The sequence below is a fragment of the Parus major genome, chromosome 3, assembly GCF_001522545.3.
Source record: "Parus major isolate Abel chromosome 3, Parus_major1.1, whole genome shotgun sequence".
Taxonomy (NCBI): domain Eukaryota; kingdom Metazoa; phylum Chordata; class Aves; order Passeriformes; family Paridae; genus Parus; species Parus major.
In genome coordinates this window covers 44,623,647-44,643,987 of record NC_031770.1, presented here as the reverse complement: position 1 = coordinate 44,643,987, position 20,341 = coordinate 44,623,647, and the positions used below count along the sequence as shown (strand labels likewise).

At 39.2% G+C, this 20,341-nt stretch overlaps 1 protein-coding gene across 4 annotated transcripts in view; it reads right to left on the bottom strand.

Moving 5' to 3' along the window:
- Positions 1–3,026: 3,026 nt before the first annotated feature.
- ACTN2 (actinin alpha 2) overlaps positions 3,027–20,341 on the bottom strand; it is a 67,425-nt gene continuing 50,110 nt past the window's right edge. The window contains exons 13-22 of one of the 4 annotated variants that reach the window (XM_015622705.3): positions 17,709–17,817; positions 16,745–16,885; positions 16,415–16,597; positions 15,152–15,286; positions 14,490–14,669; positions 13,977–14,123; positions 7,888–7,965; positions 6,720–6,785; positions 5,677–5,835; positions 3,027–4,337 (exon numbers count right to left, since the gene is read on the bottom strand). In XM_015622705.3, the coding sequence (XP_015478191.1) occupies positions 4,179–4,337; positions 5,677–5,835; positions 6,720–6,785; positions 7,888–7,965; positions 13,977–14,123; positions 14,490–14,669; positions 15,152–15,286; positions 16,415–16,597; positions 16,745–16,885; positions 17,709–17,817 (1,357 nt within the window). In that variant the 3' untranslated portion in view covers positions 3,027–4,178. The remainder of the gene's footprint in view (positions 4,338–5,676; positions 5,836–6,719; positions 6,786–7,887; positions 7,966–13,976; positions 14,124–14,489; positions 14,670–15,151; positions 15,287–16,414; positions 16,598–16,744; positions 16,886–17,708; positions 17,818–20,341) is intronic. The other 3 variants (XM_033512683.1, XM_015622704.2, XM_019006127.1) reach the window with 3 other exon arrangements.

Below are 20,341 nucleotides of genomic sequence, written 5' to 3'. Positions count from 1 at the left end.
CAAATGCCAATGAAATTCCCCAAAACCTAGAAAATTAGCAGAGGAATTTCTTTTGAAGATTAGAATATGAAATCCTAGTCAAGCTCATATATGGAAAAGATTTGGCTTATTGTTTAATATATCTGCCTTAATTAATGAAGGAAATGAAGGCACTTCTAGTACTGGCTCAAGGTTTGTTGTCTGCACATAAATGTTCTTTTGTTGGGAATAATAAAGGACTTTCAGTGAAAGTGGGTGGTGGGTGGCTGGGCCCCTAATTCCAGTTATACAATCACTTTAAGGTAATGTAAATACAGGCTGCTGCTCCAGGGGATAATCTACAGTTCTAAGCACTCTAGATATGTATTCCCAGCCAGCATGGTAATCAGTCCAGGAAACTTTTCTATTTATAAATTAATGGGATCATGGAAAAAGTAGAGATAGACTTGTCCTTTGTGATGGCAGCCCACACCTTGGGTTAAAACTAGAAAGGAATTACACATTTTAAAAAGAGACAAATGTGAAATAAAATCCAGCTTAGAACAGTGAGTTTTTCTATATAAAAAAAATTGATCTAAAACAAGTAGAATCTCACCAGAACATGCTGTCTGTAATCCAGGTTTGATGCTGCTGAAGTGGCTCCCCAAATAAAATACCCTCTGAACACAAGCAGAAGGTACACTGATGCACAAGCAAATAAGTGCACAGGTTGTTAACCATGAAACTTGGGGAAAAGTGGCACAGGTAATAAATAGGTATTATTTTCTCATTAAATATTACTGGGACTATTTGTAGAAGCCCACCAAAAATATTGGTACCATTACAGTGATGAAAGCATGCTCCAAAGTGCCTGTTCATTTAGTGATGATCAAACAATTGCTTCCTTACAGAATTAGTCTCAATCACAAGCTATTTCAGCCAAGAAAGGAACTACTTACCATCCAAATCCAGCTGCTAACAGGAACTATTTTCCTCCTTCAGTGAGACCACTTGTGTCTGGAATAACCTTTACATACACCATGAACAACCTGAATAAAAGAACATGATCTCCTCCAAGAATTCAGAAACAGAACAACAGGATGTTCTGATGAAAATACAAGCCTCTAGCAGTGGCTGTGACCCAAGCATTTTGTGGTCAGTTAAAGAAAATGGTGGTGGAAACTGTGTACAAAGAAGGGAGGTGTGAAGGCACCATAGAGCCGACAGCAGACCTGTATCAGCACCTTTTAAAAAATCAGTGTCTGAAAATTAATACTATGAAATCAAAATTATCTTGGCAGAAAATTTTCCAAAGAACTGTTGTTTTCATGTAAAGTCAAAGAAGACATCTTCATTATGGTTATTAAAGCAACTTAAAGCCTTACTAACCTTTGTGAATTGTAATTTATTCTACATTTATTCTGCAACTTTCATTCTCATGTTCATCAAAATAATGCTGTTCCTCCAGCTACTGAACCTTGATTTGGGCCCTGTGATTGACACATTCATTACCCTCGACTCAGCTACTGTACTCCTTTAATAGTAAAACTAGTTTTCTGACAGAATTATGTGGACAGAAAATGTTGCTGCATTGATTCACAGTGTGAAAAATGATCCTGCAGAAATACACAAATGCCACCTACTAAAAACAGAGCCTTAGAGGAAAAGAAAATGTGTAATGCCCCTGAACCCCATTTAGAGTTTTCTCCCAAATTTGCCCTAAACTGTGATCACAGAATATTTTAAAGGACCTTGAGGATTACCCTCTTTAGGGTAAAATAACACAGTTTACTTATATTGATCCTAGGAGAAATAATTTTTTTTGTTTTATCTTCATTTTACTTGTAAGACATATCAAAGTAATTGTTATAGTATAACATTTTTAGGCAAGTGTGAATGGATAATTAATCCCTGCAGTTCTCAGCTACTGGTTCTGTTCATTCTACTTTAGAAATCAGAAAGCTGATATAAGATTGGAAAAATTACTTTGCAAAAGTTTTATTCTCTTGCTGCTGACAACATTATCTCTCACATGCTTCGATCAACAGAGTACAGATGAAGGAGGAGCTTAGAAGCCCCTTCCATACTATCAAAAACAGTTAATAATATGACAATATAAAAATTAGTGGGTAGAGAACACAAACAACACCTGACAGAGGTGTTAGATACAAACTTTGTGGCAATTTTTTTGCATAATCCTGCCAGTAGCACTAACATTTTGCTTTCATGCCACATTCAGAAGCTCAATGTTTTGTTCTTCCAGTTGCATTAAACTGTGACAATGAGAGATGTACAGATTTATTTTTCAGTAGGATTCAGCCTGACCAGCAGTCATTTAGCTGGAAATGTCTTTGCTTTAAGGCAGAGCTTCCTGACTTAGCATGTACAGGCACTGTATTCACAGAAGGAGACTGCACTGCACCATTTCATTATCAGCAGTGGCAGTAGCAGCTTCTTTCTGTGTGCAAGGCTGCACATGCACTGTAGGAGATGAGCTCCTAGCCCTGGCAAGTCCTCTGCTGGTCTTTGTACAGAAGGGAGAAGGAAGAGGTATTTGGTCAACGTCTGTCTCTCTGGGATTGTTTTGAAATTGCTCCCATTCCACCCACCTTAACCTGCTTTAGGATTGACATCAGACACAGATTTTTAATACTTGCCATCCATAAATTTCCAAACAATGGCCAGTGAAAGCACTACTGCATACTTAAGATCTGCTTTTTTGCACAGGTGGAAAAAGTAACATACAGAAAAGTTAAGGACAATGTCCTCACAAAAGCAGTAGTGCCTAAGTCCCACTGAAATCAATCTAAGCTTGGAGTCTAACAAGCTGTGGACATCTGTGCTCAGGTGACCTAAATGGAAACGCTCCAACTCATTCTGAGCTCCATCTCTCTTCATGAAACCAGACTGTCCCTCCAGCACACAGAGACTGTTGTTCATGAAGACACAATGTACTGAAATGTGTGACGGACTTTGAATTTTTAGCATCTGAAAACTCCTTTGATGTTCAGAAATGTTTCCAGTTCCTAGAGGGAGCCACTAGGTTAATTGCCCACCACAGAGTCTCATAAGGTTTTGAAAAGCAGACTTTATTTAATAGGCACATCATTGCTTTAATAGCACTGGGCTGCACAGCTCACTTCACCATTTGTAAATGGTTTTGTTTGATTACATTGCATTTCCTCAGTGTCGGTAGGATTCAAGTAAAAAAGTTACTGCTTTTATTCTCTGTCATTTCTCAAGATGGAAAGAAACAGTAAACGTCTAGCGCACAGGAGCAGGGTACAGACAGAACTGCCTGCAACGCAGCACAAGTCAAGACAAACTGAATTTTGAGCACTGAACAGGTAAAGCTGCAAGACAAGCATACTACATTTGCTCAGATGGGAGTTTGCTTTATGCAGGATAGAGATGAATGCTGCCCCCTAATACATACAATAATGCATTGTTATACTGAGAAACAAAGACTGTCCAACATAGACAAGAATGAGGGTTTCATAACAAAATAGTTCACATGAAATTAGCTTCCTTATTATTTCTGATTATAAAAGTTGTATTCCCTCAGCTGTAAAAGGCCTAAAAGAAAAGAACTGCTTACAGAACTCTAAAACTGCACTTTAATCAGCTTTCCCCCCTTATATTACAACTCTTCGTGACAAAAGCATAGCATTCTGGATTATTTTTGTAATTAAGTACTTTACGTGGTTGCTGTATTTCTTCCCTGAAAATCTGCATTTTAGTATTTTATTAAATTCCACCAATAGAAGCATACAAAATCAGAAATCATGAGAGGAAAGTAATATTGCTCTATGAAAGAAAAAAAGCATGACATCTAATGTAGTTTCATGAACATCGTAAAAGAAGCGCATATGGCATTGAAACATTTTGAAAATGGAGAAATATTTTGCGAGTTTCAAAGTTTTTAGATTTTACATTCTGTTTTCTGAATGTATATTTCCAAAGTTAATATCTTGCAGTATTTTTAATATATTTTCTAGTATTGCATAGGACAGACAACCTAAAAACAACAAGGCAGGTATCTAGCGTGCTGCACACTTTAATATACGCCTGTTACTTCAGTTACTAGCACTTTACACTGACAGTACCTACTGTATTTGTAAAACTTGTTTTTAAATCAGCTTGTCAAAGCTTTTGAGAAGCAATCTGGGCAATAAGGTGGGTATTTTTAGTGTCTACCACGAATACAGCCAATTACTGAATCAGAGGTCGCTCTCTCCATACAGTGCTGATGAAAAGGAGGTGTAATCCAGAGCCCCAGGAACGGAGCCCGGGCCGGTGTACGGAGGCATTCTCTTGATGCAGTACTGAGCCTGCTCGGGAGGCAGCTCTCGACGCAACTCATCTGCCAGGATATAAGGCTGGGAAGGGGAAAAGGATTGACAAATTCAGCATGTGTTCTTCAAAAACACAAAATATATTTATTTTCTCTGGCTGTGACTAATAAATTTGGACATCTGTCCTATTTTTCTGAGACCAAATATTTTCCTCAGTAAATTCCATCACAAATTATGAGTTGAAGGGGACAATTTCACCAACAAACTGATTAGGTCAAAATACAGTCTCAGGTTATGTGACTGTGTACGTTAGCTACCAAGCACTGTGCAGCCATGGGCAGACTGCTGCAGATACAGCTTATCCCTGGATAGTCAGGATCTCTGCAGTGCACTACTGCCCCTTCTGCAGTGACAGGATAGATGCAGGTAGTTCCCATTAGTTTCAAGGTTCTAAATATGTGTAAAGAAAGATGCACTATTGTTCTTAATGGTTTGCATTTATGACATGAGGGATACCCCCTGTTAACAGACTTGACATTGCTTAAAATAGCACTCTAATGAAAACCGCTTTTTCCTGAGACCATCTTCCACATGAATTGCTACTGAGGACATGTCTGGAATTTAAAATGTGGTCCACATTAACTGAGATCACAAAATCGATACAAGCAGCTAGAATGAGGAAAATCAATCGAGCAAGCTTGGGCAAATAGACCTGTACTGCTGTGATCTCTTCTTTCTCCACAGCAAAAGACTGGTTTTGTGGCAGCACTGTTTATGGCCCTGACTCCTCCAGACGCTCTTGTGTTGCCATTATACTCCCTTGCATCTTAAAACACCACTCTGTCACAAGTGCATCTGGCAGTGGGGACGAAAGTATGCCAAATTCAGGAGCTTCCTCTACAAACCCAATAACTAGAGGAGGCCTCCTCCTGCTGTTTCTGCTAGGATATGGATACACCACATTGCATCGCTCTGTTGAGTGAGCTGTCCAGTCACAACATGGATCGCAATCAGATGTAGTCTTGTGCTCCTGATCTAGGCTATGTTCCAGAGGGCCATACTCTGCACTGAAACATCCAGACAACAGCATGAAAGGCAGGATGAGTTCCCCACTAATTAAGGCTGTCGTGTGGAAATAACCTGATGTACAATATATCCATTATACAGACCAACCATCCAAGTCTTGTCGAAGATGCCTAATTTTATGTTGGCTCTCTGTGATATGAGGATACATAGACCAAGCCCTGTATTCTGCACTCATTTCAGGTAAGAGTCTTGGCTCCAAACAAAGAAAAGGCACATGCTTTTTCTGTGAAAGTCTGACAAACTGCAAACAAAGCTTCACTGTTACTGAAGGGATTGTAACAAGAAGGGCTAAACAGGAGAGCGATAGAATCCTTACAGCAGCAGCACGGTGACTGACCTTATCTGAAGCCAGGATTCTGAAGGAAGCTATCACTTGCTCAGCCGTGTCTGTGTCTGCCGTTTCTCTGGTCATGAAGTCAATGAAGGACTGGAAAGTGACAGTTCCTTGCCCATTGGGGTCAACCAGAGACATGATTCGGGCAAACTCAGCTTCACCCTTTCACAAAATCCAAAACAAAGAAAATGGTCACCATAATACCGGTCTCCAACAGCCCAAGCCTCTGATGAACCAGCCAGAACCACTTACAGTTGCAGAGCTTATAAAGCATCTTCCTGACACAGGAGCATCAGAGTTGATGAAATCTGTACCTTAAATGCCCACCCCATTTCTGTAAAAATTACTCTGCTTTTGGAAGGTGTATCCTTTGTCCTAAATACATAAAATATGTACCTTTCAATTAACTGTTGCCATCTTCTCTCCCTCCCACCCTCCCACAATGCCTGTTTAACTTATTCCAATTTAACACTTCATTTTCCATCTCATCTTAAACCACTGTAATTTAGGTGCCATGTAGGGAAGTGAAACAATAGACCAACAACAGATTCACACAACTAAGAAGGGAAACAATTCTGAAAATTTCATGCCAAATACAGGACACCTTAACTAAGGATAATCTCTTTCTTTTCCCTTTAAAAGGTGAATATTGGAGGAAATTCTTAGAATAAATAATTGAAGCAAGGAAAATGCAACCCCCAAGGCAAGTTTATGAAAATTAAACAGTATCAAACTCATTCTTCATCATGCAGGTAGAAAAGGAGAAATTTACAAAAACATTAGCTTAATAAAAGTTAATTTCAACTTTTAAAGTTTCTTTAATTCAAAGAGCAATGCAGTGCACCATAGAATATGGTTTTCAAGTGTCTTGTTTTACTTTTAACTTCCCTTTTAATCATTTGAAAATAAAGCAAAAGCAAAGAAAAGTACTATCTCTAGTGTAAATGACATTAGTATCCTCTCTATTTAGATAAGCTTTAGTATTGCTGTGGTTAATGTTTTAGCTGTGAGCAGAATCAGTTGACATTTTTTCTTAAAATTCGTACCAAATCATAACCCATTGAAATTAAGCAAGCTCTGAAATCATCATGGTCCATCAATCCATTCTTCCTCTATTGACCAAAACAACGTAAGGAATATAGAAGGGAGGGTTTGAAGAATCCAAGGTAATTTCCAGAGAGATGACAAGTTTGAACCATTGGCATATTGGATCCAGTGCGTGAACAGTTTTCATTGATGTTGCCCCATCAGGTCACCAGAATCATCATCAGTTTTAAAAGAGGAAGAAGTAACTAACATATTACGCACAGGAAAGAGACATTTTCACCACAAAAAAGTAACATCAGGAAAGGTCAGGGGAGAGATAAGGGAGGAGATGAATGGAACAAGAATACAGAGAACACAACCAGAGAAGACAAAGAGAAGAGCAAGGAGAAAAGTTTGTTACTAAACTAGTCAAACTCAGCAAATGTTCAAGCTGCCTCCCTGATATGAAATGCCTTTGAAATGTTCTGCATGGAATCTCTAGCAGCTAAAAGTGAAAAACAGTGAACTACTTCATTCCAAGGCCAAAGTAAATACATTATGAGAGCAGTCTGCTGATATGTGGGAAATTAGTACAGGGATTTTCTTTCTGACTGCCGGCTGTCAAGACCCTGACTACAGCAGAGATGTGCATACAGGCTTAAAGGATGCAAAGCTTAGAAGGAGATCAGTTGAAGACTTTGTATGAAATGAGGTCGCTCATTTTCCAGCCAATAACATATCTACAACATTCTAGACTCAAAGCTGAGTAAACATTAAATGGCATGAAAGTAAGAAGGAAAATAAACGTTTCCTCTGTGCTATGATAGATTGCAGTGGCTTGGAGAGAAATGTGTCATCCTGTATTAGGAGAGAGCATACGAGAACTTGTATTGAGTCTGAGGAAAGGAAAATTGACAAAAGTCTGATTGCAAGAAGGATAGGAGCCCTCCTGGGTATCTAGCAGTGTCCAAATAAAGTATCTCAAACCAAGTAAAATAAACTGAAAAATCTTTGAAAAATGTAAAGGAAAATACACCTCAAAGTGATGCTGACAGTCCATCTAAACCAGTTGTCTTCCCAGAGGCAGGATCTTTTCAAAGCATTATGACCAACAGACTGGAGTTTTAAACATGCAATCTTTTTTGCTATTGTTACATCTGAAAACAGAATTATTTCAGTTTCCTCTACCTGCAAGTCATTTCCAACCTGTCCTAGACTGATGAGGCAGGCTTTAAATTCATCAGACTGTAGATTGTCAGATTCGTCCTAACATCCCATCACAGGTCATGCATTTGGGAAGGGGAAAGGAAAGAAAGAAAAGTCACAGATCAGGTTAGTTGGTTAGTAAAGAAGATTCTGTTTGCAAATTAATAACCACATTCTTCCAGAATTTCATGGAAATGTAACGTCAACATATGCAATGAATTACCTAAAAAGTATACAGTTTTTGCAGTTTCATGCTTTAGACTTTTTCTTAGTAGAAGAGGGTCCTCACTTCAACTACAGAGTTAAAACTCTGCTTCCTTACATCTCTTTTTCTTTAAAATATCTTTGCTGACAAGGCTGATTTCATTCTATGAGCTGCCATTTGCTTCCTTCCTTTTCTGTTGTCATGCAGCTTATGTGAGAGGCAATAAAAATATCACTGAATCCAGGCAAAACATGCTTTCCCCACTCAATTACTGTTATCTCATTCTTGATCTGGTAATACAACTTAATATAGTATGCATTTCTCAAAAGAGATAAGTACAAAATAAATTTATAATTGACAACTTCTTTTCAGTTCTCTGTCTTCTTTAACAATATATAGAATCAGGTTTTGCTTTGAAAACCGACTTTAAAAAAGTACCATTGAATTCCAGGTTAAATGGATCCTAGCAACACCACATCAAACTGGAACATTGTTTTGAATTGTATCTCTTTCTATTTTGCAGGTGAAGGAATTCACGCTAACTTCTTAAAAGCAGTCTGACTTGTCTTGTTCTTCCTGTTCATACAAAATGTGTCCTATCAGAGGGGTACTTTAGAGTGAGTTAACATAAATACAATTAAAGAGATATTCCAAGATGAACAATTATTACCCTTATTGATTTTACAGACACTTTGGAGAAGATTCAAGGTTTTCTGTCTGCTACGTATTTGCTTGCTAGATGAATAATTTATTTTTGAAAATTTCTATATAGGTATGCATAGGTAAGATTATGCAAGTTTTCACAAATGCACTGGGCTTATTTAATATACTAATAGGATGAAGTGGTGCTTTAGTAAGTTAACACCATGCATTTTTAAAATGTCATGCTGTTATTGACTGCCTCTTCATCGATATCCACCAGCACCATAAAGGAAAGATAAAAAATAACAGTGAGAAGTCAATGAAGAGAAAAAAAGCAAAGTTACAAATCTGGAGCAGCATTTTATTAAAAGCCATAATCACACTAAAGTTTTTATCCTTTAATATTTCCATTTTATATGATGATTCCTTCTATAAAGCGTTCAAAACGGCTTATTTTATCATTCTCAAAATGTTCATCTAGGCTTTGAAACTTTCAAAACCTATCCTGGAGACAGGCTATGGCAGGTCCCACCAGGGGTGAAATTATTAATTTTACCTCATTTCTAAAGCTGAGGATACTTCTGTGTGGCTGCAAACAAAATGATATAAAAATGAGATTTAAGAGTCAAATCCTGCCCCTCCATCTCCTTTAGCAGCTGTTGGTGGAGGATCATCAGCTATCACCCCACTCCATGGGGGAGGTGGGGTGGGTGGGCAGTGCATGCAGGAGCTCCCCAACCAGCAGTGAAGGACAGACAGGAGTGAGGGGCTGGCACATCCTCCAAGATGCCATTTTCTTTAGGAGGGAAGTGCAGTGGTTGTGCTGCAGCTCAGAACAGTCATATGGTTAAGTGGGACTCCCTAGTGAGGGGCCAAGTAGTAGTGCCAAGTGCTATAGCAGGTTTTCACATTCTTGTAGTGAAATTGTCAGATCTTCATCATATGTTGCCCTAAAAAGCATCTTTGCAGTATATCAGAGTTTCATGGAATTTAATGGCATTTTGCAATTAAGGCATAGATCAAGCCCGTATGAAGGCTTTCTTAACTGAAAATGGTTCTTGATATTTATTTTTATTGTTTGCAGGCCAACATTAAGAGCTGAAAGTAATCTTTTAATGCATATAAATAACTTTGCCTTGTTCATCTTTTCCTGCCAATACAAAGAAAAACACTAAAATCTCCTTCATATTTCATTAGAAATCTTTTCCCTTCTCCTTGTGACTTATATGTGACCTTATAAAACAAGAGAACTTCTGAGTCAAACTAATCCATTCTTAAATATGTCCTTAATTTTCCTGAATGCTAATCGACCTGCATAAGCCTGAACATATGACTACTTTAATAGGGAGCTGTTGTTTTTCTGTTAGCAAAATATAGGGTGGCATGATGCTATTTTTCTGCATGCAGAGCTCCTACTTGAAATCTGTAGTTTGCAGAAAAATCAATACTAGAATGTATTAGCAGCCATTAAGATAGTACAGGCAGAGCAGCTGTAGATATTTCATCACATACTTTGCAGTCTTATTTAGAATTTACTAAATATACTGAATCTGAAAAAGGAATCCCTGCATAAAGAGATGTCAAAACCAGTGACTGACAACCTGTGTGGTATACTGACTTGGCTGCATACCATAATTCAGCTATGCACCATTTTGAACACTTCTAAACTGCTTCTGTGATTCAGACATTGTGTCCCACTTTCTCTTTTTTTCTCCATGCAGTCACACTAAAGAAGGAAATATAGCAGCATTGCTAAAGATTTATATTTATAACTACAACTAGACTGTGCCTTCAGGCACAATCTCTAGCAAGGAGCAGGGCAGCAGGGTAAGCATCAGCACCCTCAGGAATAACCCCTGGGGCACCAGCATGTGTACATGCCTGATGGGCACACAGGAGCCAAGTGGGTTAACCCATGAGCCAGGGGAGAGAGCGTGTTTGCCACTTGTCTCTTCCAGGATGACTTGCAAAGCTCTCTGTGCCAGCACATCTCTGCTGGGGATGCACCGAAAGGAGCACGACTTCCTGCCCTTGTAATTCTCACATGCACTGTGAGAATTTTTTTATTATATTCTTCCCAGAGAGGAAGATAGGGGTTTCTTTCTCAGATTCATAAGCAAAGGCAGTTGTTTCTAGAAGCACCCTAAAAAGAGTTGTTAGATTTATGTATACCAAAATGCATACTTTAAAAGGGGGAAGGGAGCTATTCAGCATATTAGTACTTTGCTGACATCTTCAACACACACTGTCAGACATTAAGGAATGTCTTAAATGGGAGAAATGCCACACAAATCAGAGCTATATCATGCATAAATTATTCTGTTGTACTTAGATATTTAAAGCCTCCTTGTCAGTGACAGTATTAATTTTTGGGATCCTCTATGGCTATTCATCATGGTGAACAGCAGTCCAATCCTTCAAATGTATTTTTAAACTATATCAGGCATTCAGAAATGCTGCTAAGTACCACAAAATTTTCACATATATTGTTAATTCCATCTGACATGAGGAAGACAGCATTTTTCATGGTAGTGCTCATGTTCAGATAATCCAGTTTTATCTTAATTTCTATTTAAGGAAATCAAAGCCATAAAAGAATCCATTACTGCCTTCTCTATCTAAATATGAACAAATATAAAGTCTTCATTATTTTATGTACACTGAAGTAGCTCCGAGGTACTCTGAATTTCCTTCATTCACCAACACTAAATATTCAAGTGTGCAAGGACACAGGAAAAATTTGAAAATAGAAATTCTATTTTCTTAGAAAAATTTCAGTTTTCATAGAAAAATTAAAAACAAGCCTGGCTTTCTCCAACATGTTTGTTCAAAGTCCTCTTCTAGCCTGTGTAGATTGATTTGCATCTGTCCATTAAGCAAGTGTAATTTAATCCCTCTCTTTTATCAGTGTTTCAGCTATCTGTTCCCTGCATAAAGCTTGATGGTTGAGTGGTTTTTGATCTTACCTTCCTCCTTTCTTTAACTTGCATTATGCTACAGAGAAAATAATTGTTACACACTGTCAGTGCAAAAGCCCACCTAGACCAGTTTCCCATGTCTGATTCTGAGGGGTGGGCTACACTAAAGAGGGTATTTGTAAGATGGTTCTTTCCTTACATGATCCTTTCAGACCTCTTTTTTTAAGCCATTAGATTATATCTGTCATGGGGAAAGGCAAGGTCTGCAACTAAACTTGCAGATCAGCCCCAGTTTGTTGAGACCATAGAAACAGATGAGATGTATGATAGATGAGATATCTGTGTCCTCCCGCTTCTGACCTGGCCATTCAGGCTTCCTGCAACAGGAGCCAGGGCAGAAGGGACACAGCCTAAAGCCATGACCCACTATAGCCTGAGGTAAGAGACAGCCAGAGACAGGTAAGAATCTAGGATTTGGGAAGCAGTTTTGTGTTAGACATTACTGTTGTAGCCCATCTCCAGTGTGCTAGTGGCTGTGTGTCACAACCACCTTTTTCCAGGTCATACGACCTTTCCTAAGGCCTTGCTCTGTTTTGTGCTTTGCTATTTCCATGTCTTACTGCATCTGCAAAGCCTAAAAATCCCTAGCAGTAGGGTTGGTTGGTGTAAGATTTAGCTTCTCCCTTCAGGCAGCCTGAGGCACCAAGAGCTGACTGTGCTATCTCCTCACTCACTGAGCCAGCCTCGCTGCAAGCAGGCCAGAGAACTCACCTTTGAATTACAAAGGTACAGGGATGCTAGAAATGGCCATCCAGTGTAAAATATACTTGGATTCAGTCACTTTGCTTTCTTATCTTTGGGGAGCTGTCAAATCTTTGTGCAAAGACCTCGGTTTCCCTTAGAGAGGTCTCTCAAATACAGGCATGTAATTTATCCAGGCCTGGTACTTTGCTTTTAATAGCTCTAATTACTCAATTATCTGCTCCAGTGCATTGGGAAAGCCATTTGGCACACTACTTTCTTCCACCCCAGGAAATCTATCTCTGCTTTTGCGATGTTATCTTCTGCTTCCTTAGAAAATACAAAAAAGAATCCATTCCTAGTTCTGTGTAGCTAAATCTCCCTATGCTTGTATGTTCCTTCAGCAAGCAGAGGTTTGACAGTTCTGGTCTTCTTCCTAAAGAGGTATTCTAAAGAAGGTTTAGTAAACTGAGACTATCAGCATCCAGTTCCTATCAAATGCAAGTGCAGGTATGGGCAACCAATTTGAGTAGAGCTGGACAAACGGGATGTTGGTGAAAAGAAAAGAGGCATTTTACTGTACCCTGAAATTATTTAAAGGAGCTGACTCAACAGACTTGGGCTGCATTATGGTAAGGTTTTTCAGTATTTGAACTGTGAACTTGGTTTTAAAGGTGGGTTCATGTGAGCACAGAGCCATCAGAACTAAGTCATGTTCATATTGTTCTCCAAATTGTTCTGCAAATGTCAGATCCCCATCTGCATGTATTTTGCTATCGTGTCTGTTAATCATTATAACACTCTGTCCATGAATACTGCATAACTCACACAAGTGAGTTAAGTTTCTTCACAGTAGTGTTTTCCTTCCTAATTTTTATTCATCCATATTTAGATTACTAAAAAATGTAACAGCTTCTAATTTCCCACATACAGCCAGAAAAATAAAGGCTATTCCTGGACAGCTGTAAGTGTCCCAACTATATTCCCTATAAATACATTTCTAGTGAGACAAGTTGTGATTGAAAGGGGACAAAAACCTCTGTGATACAGATTAGAGCTATATTTAATGAGATGGAAACTCAAGTACTTAGAACTTCAAGTACTTAGAACATGCTGTACTATCTTAAAATAAAGGCTCATGTTATTTTCTAAAACACGCAGATTTATGCAGTTCTATTATCTGAACAAATACTGAACCATATTAGCAGAGCTATAATTCTTCACTACATTTAAAAAGCAATAATTAATCTTTAATTTATGTGCACAATGCTACTAGGCTGTGGGGTGCCCTGGACAACCTGATCTAGTGTTGATGCCATCTAGATGATGGCATCCCTGCCCAAGGTGAGGAGAGTGAACCTAGATGATCTTTAAAGTCCCTTCCAACCCAAGCCATCCTATGATTTTATAAGGCTATAAATTATTCTTAACTGATCTTTTTTTCCTCTTTTGAAAAGAGCCCATTGCTAGTGCATTTGCAGTTTTTTTTTATTTTTGGAAAGCTAAGAAACTTGCTTTTGGGAAGAATAAATATTGCTAGTTGAGAAAAAGCAGGAGTACTGTACCCTGTCAAAGTGATTGAATGATGCTCTGAAGTCATTCATTTGTTCCTGGGTGATACCCTTGGCGTCTCTTGTGAGGATTTGAGTCTCAACCTCATTGATAGTTCGAGCAATGGTGGTAAGCAGGAGCTCCCATCCAACACGGATGTGCTGTGAGAGAGAAAATACTAGCTTATTACAGAAGCAAATATATTCTTTTAAGTGTATAAAAAGTACAATAAGAAAAAAATAAGCTCTAAATATTTATGCAATTTTTTTCCATACCACTAACTCTGTATTATGACCAAGGATCACTAAAAATAAAAACGGCCTTTAGAAAAATACAAACCTGGTTTCTAAATGGGTACTTCTTCACTAAAAAGTGAAAATAAATGAAAATAAAACAAGTTTTATGGAATTGTCACAAAGTCTGCCAAATTCCATCTTCTGTGGAAATCCCCTTAAATCAGAGAGTGTAGTTACATCACACAAGAGGACAGAATAAAATAATAAATACAAAAGGGAGTAAATGGCTACCTCCATGGTGTAGTTGGTATGCTTGTTGTCAAACACCAGGGCTTCTTGTATAAGCTGATGGTCTCCTTCCAGTTTGTCAATATTGTGTTTATAATTAATGATATTGTGCTCATATTGCTTCAGCTGATTCATCTGGTCCTCCAAAGGCCCTGTCATTTCAATAGAACTGCGGGCAATTTCCTGTCAAAAGAAAAAATAAAACATCCCCAGTCTCACAGAATTTAAGCTTCAGATGTGCTAATTTAATCAATGTTCACATAAATACGTTGTATTTTTATACTAAAAATAGTAGTAAAACCTTCATACAGTGGACATGAGAAATTTTACTGTATAAAACACATTTCAAAAGAAATGTATCACATTTATACCTGGAATTAGTATAGATACCCCAGTGAACCTGGTATCTTTTCTACAAAAAGCAGAAGCTAAACAGTAATTGTTTAGCGATTCATTTTTCAAAGCTGAATCTCCTGGTCACCATCAAGGTACCACTTGTACAAACTTCCACAGTTTTAAGAACAATTTTAACAGGCGCTAAATAGTTTAGGATCAAACAGCTGGCAAACTGTCACTGACTGCTGTTGCCCTGTGTATAGAAGTAGAGATAAAAAAAATTTAAGTCTCTTTGTTCATCAGCTTCTGCATGAGGGTCTGACACTCACCTCCATCTTGGTCTGGATCCATGGCCCAATGACATTGGCCTGAGCAGCAAACTGGCGGCGCAGGCGCTCGTTGGCGTGCTGGCGGGCTAATTCCTCCTGCAAGGATTGATCCCTCTGAGGCACCAGCTGCTTCACCTGTTACAGTGGGAAGGCACCAAAGGTGAGTAGGCACAGTTGAATAGTTTAAAAACAAATGGAAAAAGTAAGTCTGCAGCTACTAATTTTCATTATTGGTCTGAAGGTCGGTATCAGAAGAACAAGCCAGAATGATCACTATTTTATTTACAAATTCTGTGCTAACATAAGAAATTTGTAACATGGTCTTAGGCAGCCTGACCAAAGAGACTGACATGCAGAGAGAAGAAATTCTCACCTCTGGCTGAATTCAAGTTCAAGACAATTACTTCACTTTAACTGCTCTTAGAGCAGTTTTTCTTTTGAAAAATGAAGGTGATTTTTCAATCTCTAAGCAATTGTTCTAAGACTGCGTAAAACATTTCATTTACACCTCCATTAGAATAGGATAACATTAGACATCTTCTGTCTGTCATGTACATCTGGAGATCTCTAATTCATTGCAAATGCTTTTGTTTGGCTTACCCCTCTGAATTGCCCAGGGAGATTCTAACCTTAGTCCTTACTGCTTGATTTTTATTACCCATTGAGGGTGTGTTCTTGTCCATCTAAGTTTTTTTAATTCTATATTTTACACAATCGTTTACCTGCAGCATTTTATCTTAGTTCCTAATGAAATAAAATTGGTGTGATTGCTCTAGGAGCCTCTCTTTAATCCTTTCCCAGTATTTTTCAGTTGCTAATGGCAATTTTATTCTAATTGGACAGAAACATTAATGGTCCCAAAGATGCTGATTTTATACATTTTTGAAAAGCAGCTTCTGGGTAGAGGAAACAGAAAATTTACTCTTTATACTAAGAGAAAGAATACAATCATTTTCTGTTCTTTTAAAAGCACCCCTGGCCAGGCACCAGCTCTGCACTAACCTCAACACATGATTCTCTTGCCCTGGCAGAAAGTCAAAGAGGACACAGGTAATATTGCATGACAGGAGCAAGGGATATTGTAAAGGGAGCCTGGCAAACATAAGGGAGAGCATAAGGTACTGTAGAAATTCATTCTGGCATCTGATGATCTAGAATAATTTAGAGATTTGATGTAAAGTTCTCTGAATATTCTCAGTAATTCTAAACTGGAATAATGTGTTACAATGTCCTTTTTGTATTTAGCAATCTAGCATACATTACCTTTTCCCACTTGCTACGAATCTCTTCAACTGTAACAGTGCTGTAAGGATTGGTTGCACTTATTCTCATGCTGTAACTCTGGATGACTTTTTCAACTTCATTCTGGATTGACAGTATGGCCTGTCGTTCACCATCTGCCTCTGGCAAAGTAGCTTTAAATTGATCGTGTGCAGAGATTAAACTCTAAAATCAGAAACACGGGGAGAAAGAGTGAGAACTCTAACATTTCTCCCAGCATCTGGAAGATCAGCTGTAAATAAGCACAGCTCCTCTCACGGGCTCTCAAACATGCTGGCTACTGGGTATAGATACAGGAAACAGTACAATTACCTGAATTTCCTCTATGCTATGAACAATAAACATGTCCTGTAGGTCTTCCATAGCACCTTCCATCCAGTTGTTGAAAGGAGCAGCTCTTTTGGCAAACTCCAGGTGAAGCTGATCAATTGTTTCGAGCAATTTCTCCGTCCTCTGTACAGGTTGGGAAAAGTGCATTCTTTTGTTATTAGGGCAAGATCCAGCTCCACACACATACCCACCCATATACAAAGTCATGCTTCATCTTATCAAAAGCATTTGATTGCATTGATTAATTTCACCACCTGCTTTAAGGATTCTAACTCAAGGCAATAGGACTAATTGCAGTAAAAGTACTTTCATATCCAGCACATTGAAAGGGGTGGGTGTATGCCTTTGAACTTACAATATTGATATTTTAAGTATTTTTAATATATATTTTCAATATTTTTGTTATTGCGATCTATCTGCAAATGAATTAAAATCCACTAATTTTGATTTAGTAATTTAAGTACAGAAAGGAAGAATTACACATTTCCCACCTTGGCATTTACGTGTGTGACTTTCTCTTCTCCAAAAGAACAAGGCTTTGCAAAGTATCTCTGTGCTTTGAAATACTCACTACCAAAAATTAACCTACTGCTGAAGAGAAAAATATGCAAGACTACAAACTCAGACTAGTATGAAAAGGTAACTAACCAATAGCTTCTTTTAGCCTTGCTGGACATCAGATTCCCACAGAGGGGTGCTACAAACCACGTGCCATTTCTGGCTGCTGTAGAACTGTCCGTGGCAGCTCAGTACTGTCAAGTCTAGTCTGAGTAATTCATTTGCAAAAGTAACTACACCAAAATGAAATGGAGATCTGAGGAAAGGGGGTTTTGCTGTTTGGGATCCAAAGTGGATGCTCAATGGCACCATTTCCATATCTGAAATAAATGGTTCATTTCCCTCTCCCTTCCTCAGCTGAGCTGCTGATCCTTATTATATGGTTTACCTCCAGTGCCTCTCTCCTTTTCTGAGTGAGTGTTCCCAGACTGTCCCATTGGTCACATATCTTCTGACATCTATCATTGACACTTGCAGCATCATGATAATCCAGTTCACTAAGAAAGAGCAAAGACAGAACTCTATGACTTTTTGAAAGACAGGAGCAGTGTCCACACTTCCACTGACCCTCAACAATTCTTCTCTTTTTTGCAATATTTCTCCTAAGGTAAGCAAGTATTGCAGTATACACATTGTGTTTAGGCATTCAGCATTTCAAGAAGCACAGCACAGGAGCAGGATCAATCTCCTCTGTTCTGAGAAAAATCAAGTGGCATCCAGGTATGAAAGACAATTAAGATGTCCAAGCATTTTTATCTTAGCTATTCCTGTGACACAAGCAATTTGATGGCCAGACTGCTTCAGTCCTTATCAAGTTTGCAAAGATTGGTACCTTTTAAATTAATTGGCCTGAAATACCCAGGTTTTTTTTAAATAGCCTAGTGATCCTTTCCTTATATGCATTGAAATTATTTAACTGAGAAACACACATCAGGTTGCATTCAAAGCATCTCTCACAAGACTAGCAATACTACTAGGGGCTTCTGAGATCTGGGGTGCAGAGGACAATTCTCATCTTCCTCTCCAGGAACTCCTCACAGATCTACAGCCCAGAACTGTCTGGTTCAGAGAACAGGGATTTCCAGACCCACATATGTCACCAGCATGAACGAGTGCATTCACAAACTGTAGCTGCTACCATTGCTTTTTCACCTGCTTAATAGCCTAATATCCTGACAGGAAGCAACTTACTATTCTGCCCATGACTGGAATAAATTTTTAAGTCTCTGTCCTGAGATTCTGCTCTGACTCTTCTTCAAACTGAACTTTTGATCTCAGTGGCAAATAATAGTCATCCATAATACATGTGTTTGACACCTTGGAAACTCACTTTTATTGGTGCATCGCCATCTATTGAATTTAGCTCTTGGCTTCACCTTGAGAACACTCTGCCCAGTACTAAACATTGCAGAGACTGTAAATGCCTGACACATGGCAATATGAATCTAAGGTTTACTTTGAGGCTTGATCAAGACAGCAAATGCAGATAGAATTTGTTCCATCCCCCTTTTTTTTTTGAGCATTATTCTCTAGGCAATTGGCAAGAGGAATGAACAGATCACACTGCCAGTAATACAGAGAATCACAGAGGACAAAATGAGAACAGAGGCAGCTTTCCTCTGTGAAGCCAGAAGCTCTGTAGGCCAGGGGCAATGCTCATGCTCTTCTAAGCTCGGTCAGAGTAATCTGGTTTGGGATAAACCTGAGAAGTATGAAAAGGATTGTGTTTAAAAGAAGCTTCAGATGTGCTGCAATCAACTGACTGTTGAAAGTGAAAAATGGTGAAACGGGTTAAGAAAAATACCATAACCGAATCACAGAATTACAAAATCACAGAGTGGGTCAGGCTGGAAGGGACCGCAGGGAGTCATCTGGTCCAACCTCCCTACTCAGGTAGGGTCATCCTAGAGCACCTGGCACGGGACTGAGGACAGGTGGTTCTTGAACATCTCCAGTGAGGGAAATTCCACCACCTCTCTGGACAATCTGTTCCAGTGCTCAATAAAGCAGCTCTTCCACATATTCAGATGGAATTTCTATACATCAGTTTCTGCCTGTTGCCTCTTGTCCTATTGCTCAGCCACACTGAGAAGAGCCTGGCTCCATCCTCTCGGCACCCTCCCTTTAGATACTGATAGATATTGATGGGGTCCCTTCTCAGTCATCTCTTCTCGAGGCCATTTGCCTTCTTGGCTACAAGGACACACTGCTGGCTCTTGGACAGCTGTTGTCCACCAGGACCCCCAAGTTCTTCTCCACACAGCTGTGTTCCAGCAGCTCAGCCCCAGCCTGTCCTGGTGCAAGGGTTACTCTTCTCCAGGTGCACAAGGTGAACAACACTGGGCCCAGAGCTGGACCCTGGGGGACACCACAAGTGACAGGCCTCCATCTTGACATGTGCCACTGGGTACAACCCTCTGGGATCTGCCATCCAGCCAGTTATGAATCCACCTCACTGTCTACCCATCCAGCCCACACTTCCTGACTTGGCCTATGAGGATGTTGTGAGACAGGGTTGAAAGCCTCACTGAAGTCAAGAGAGGCAAAACCCACTCATCTTCCCTCTTCCATCCAGGTAGTTTACTCATTGTAGAAGGAAACCAGGTTGGTCAAGTGTCATTTACCTGACTACTTCTGATCACCTTCCTGTCTTCCCTGTGGCTAGAGATGGCCTCCAGAATCAGATGCTCCATCACCTTGCCAGGGATTGAGATGAGGCTGGAGCTACAGGCTGGTAGCTCCCTGAGTCTTCTTTCTTGCACTTGCTGAAAACTGGGGTGACATTTGCTTTCTTCCAGTCCTCAGGCACCTCTCCCGACTGCCATGGCCTTTCAAAGACCATTATGAGCAGCCTCACTATGGTATCCAACAATCTTTTAGCACTCATGGATGCAGCCCATCAGAGCCCATGGACTTGTCAAGTTTGTGCTGGTATTCTCTAATCCAATCCTCCAAACAATTTTAAAAAATAACAAAAACAACCTAAAATTCTGAAAGTGAACTCTCATATTTAAGGAGAAA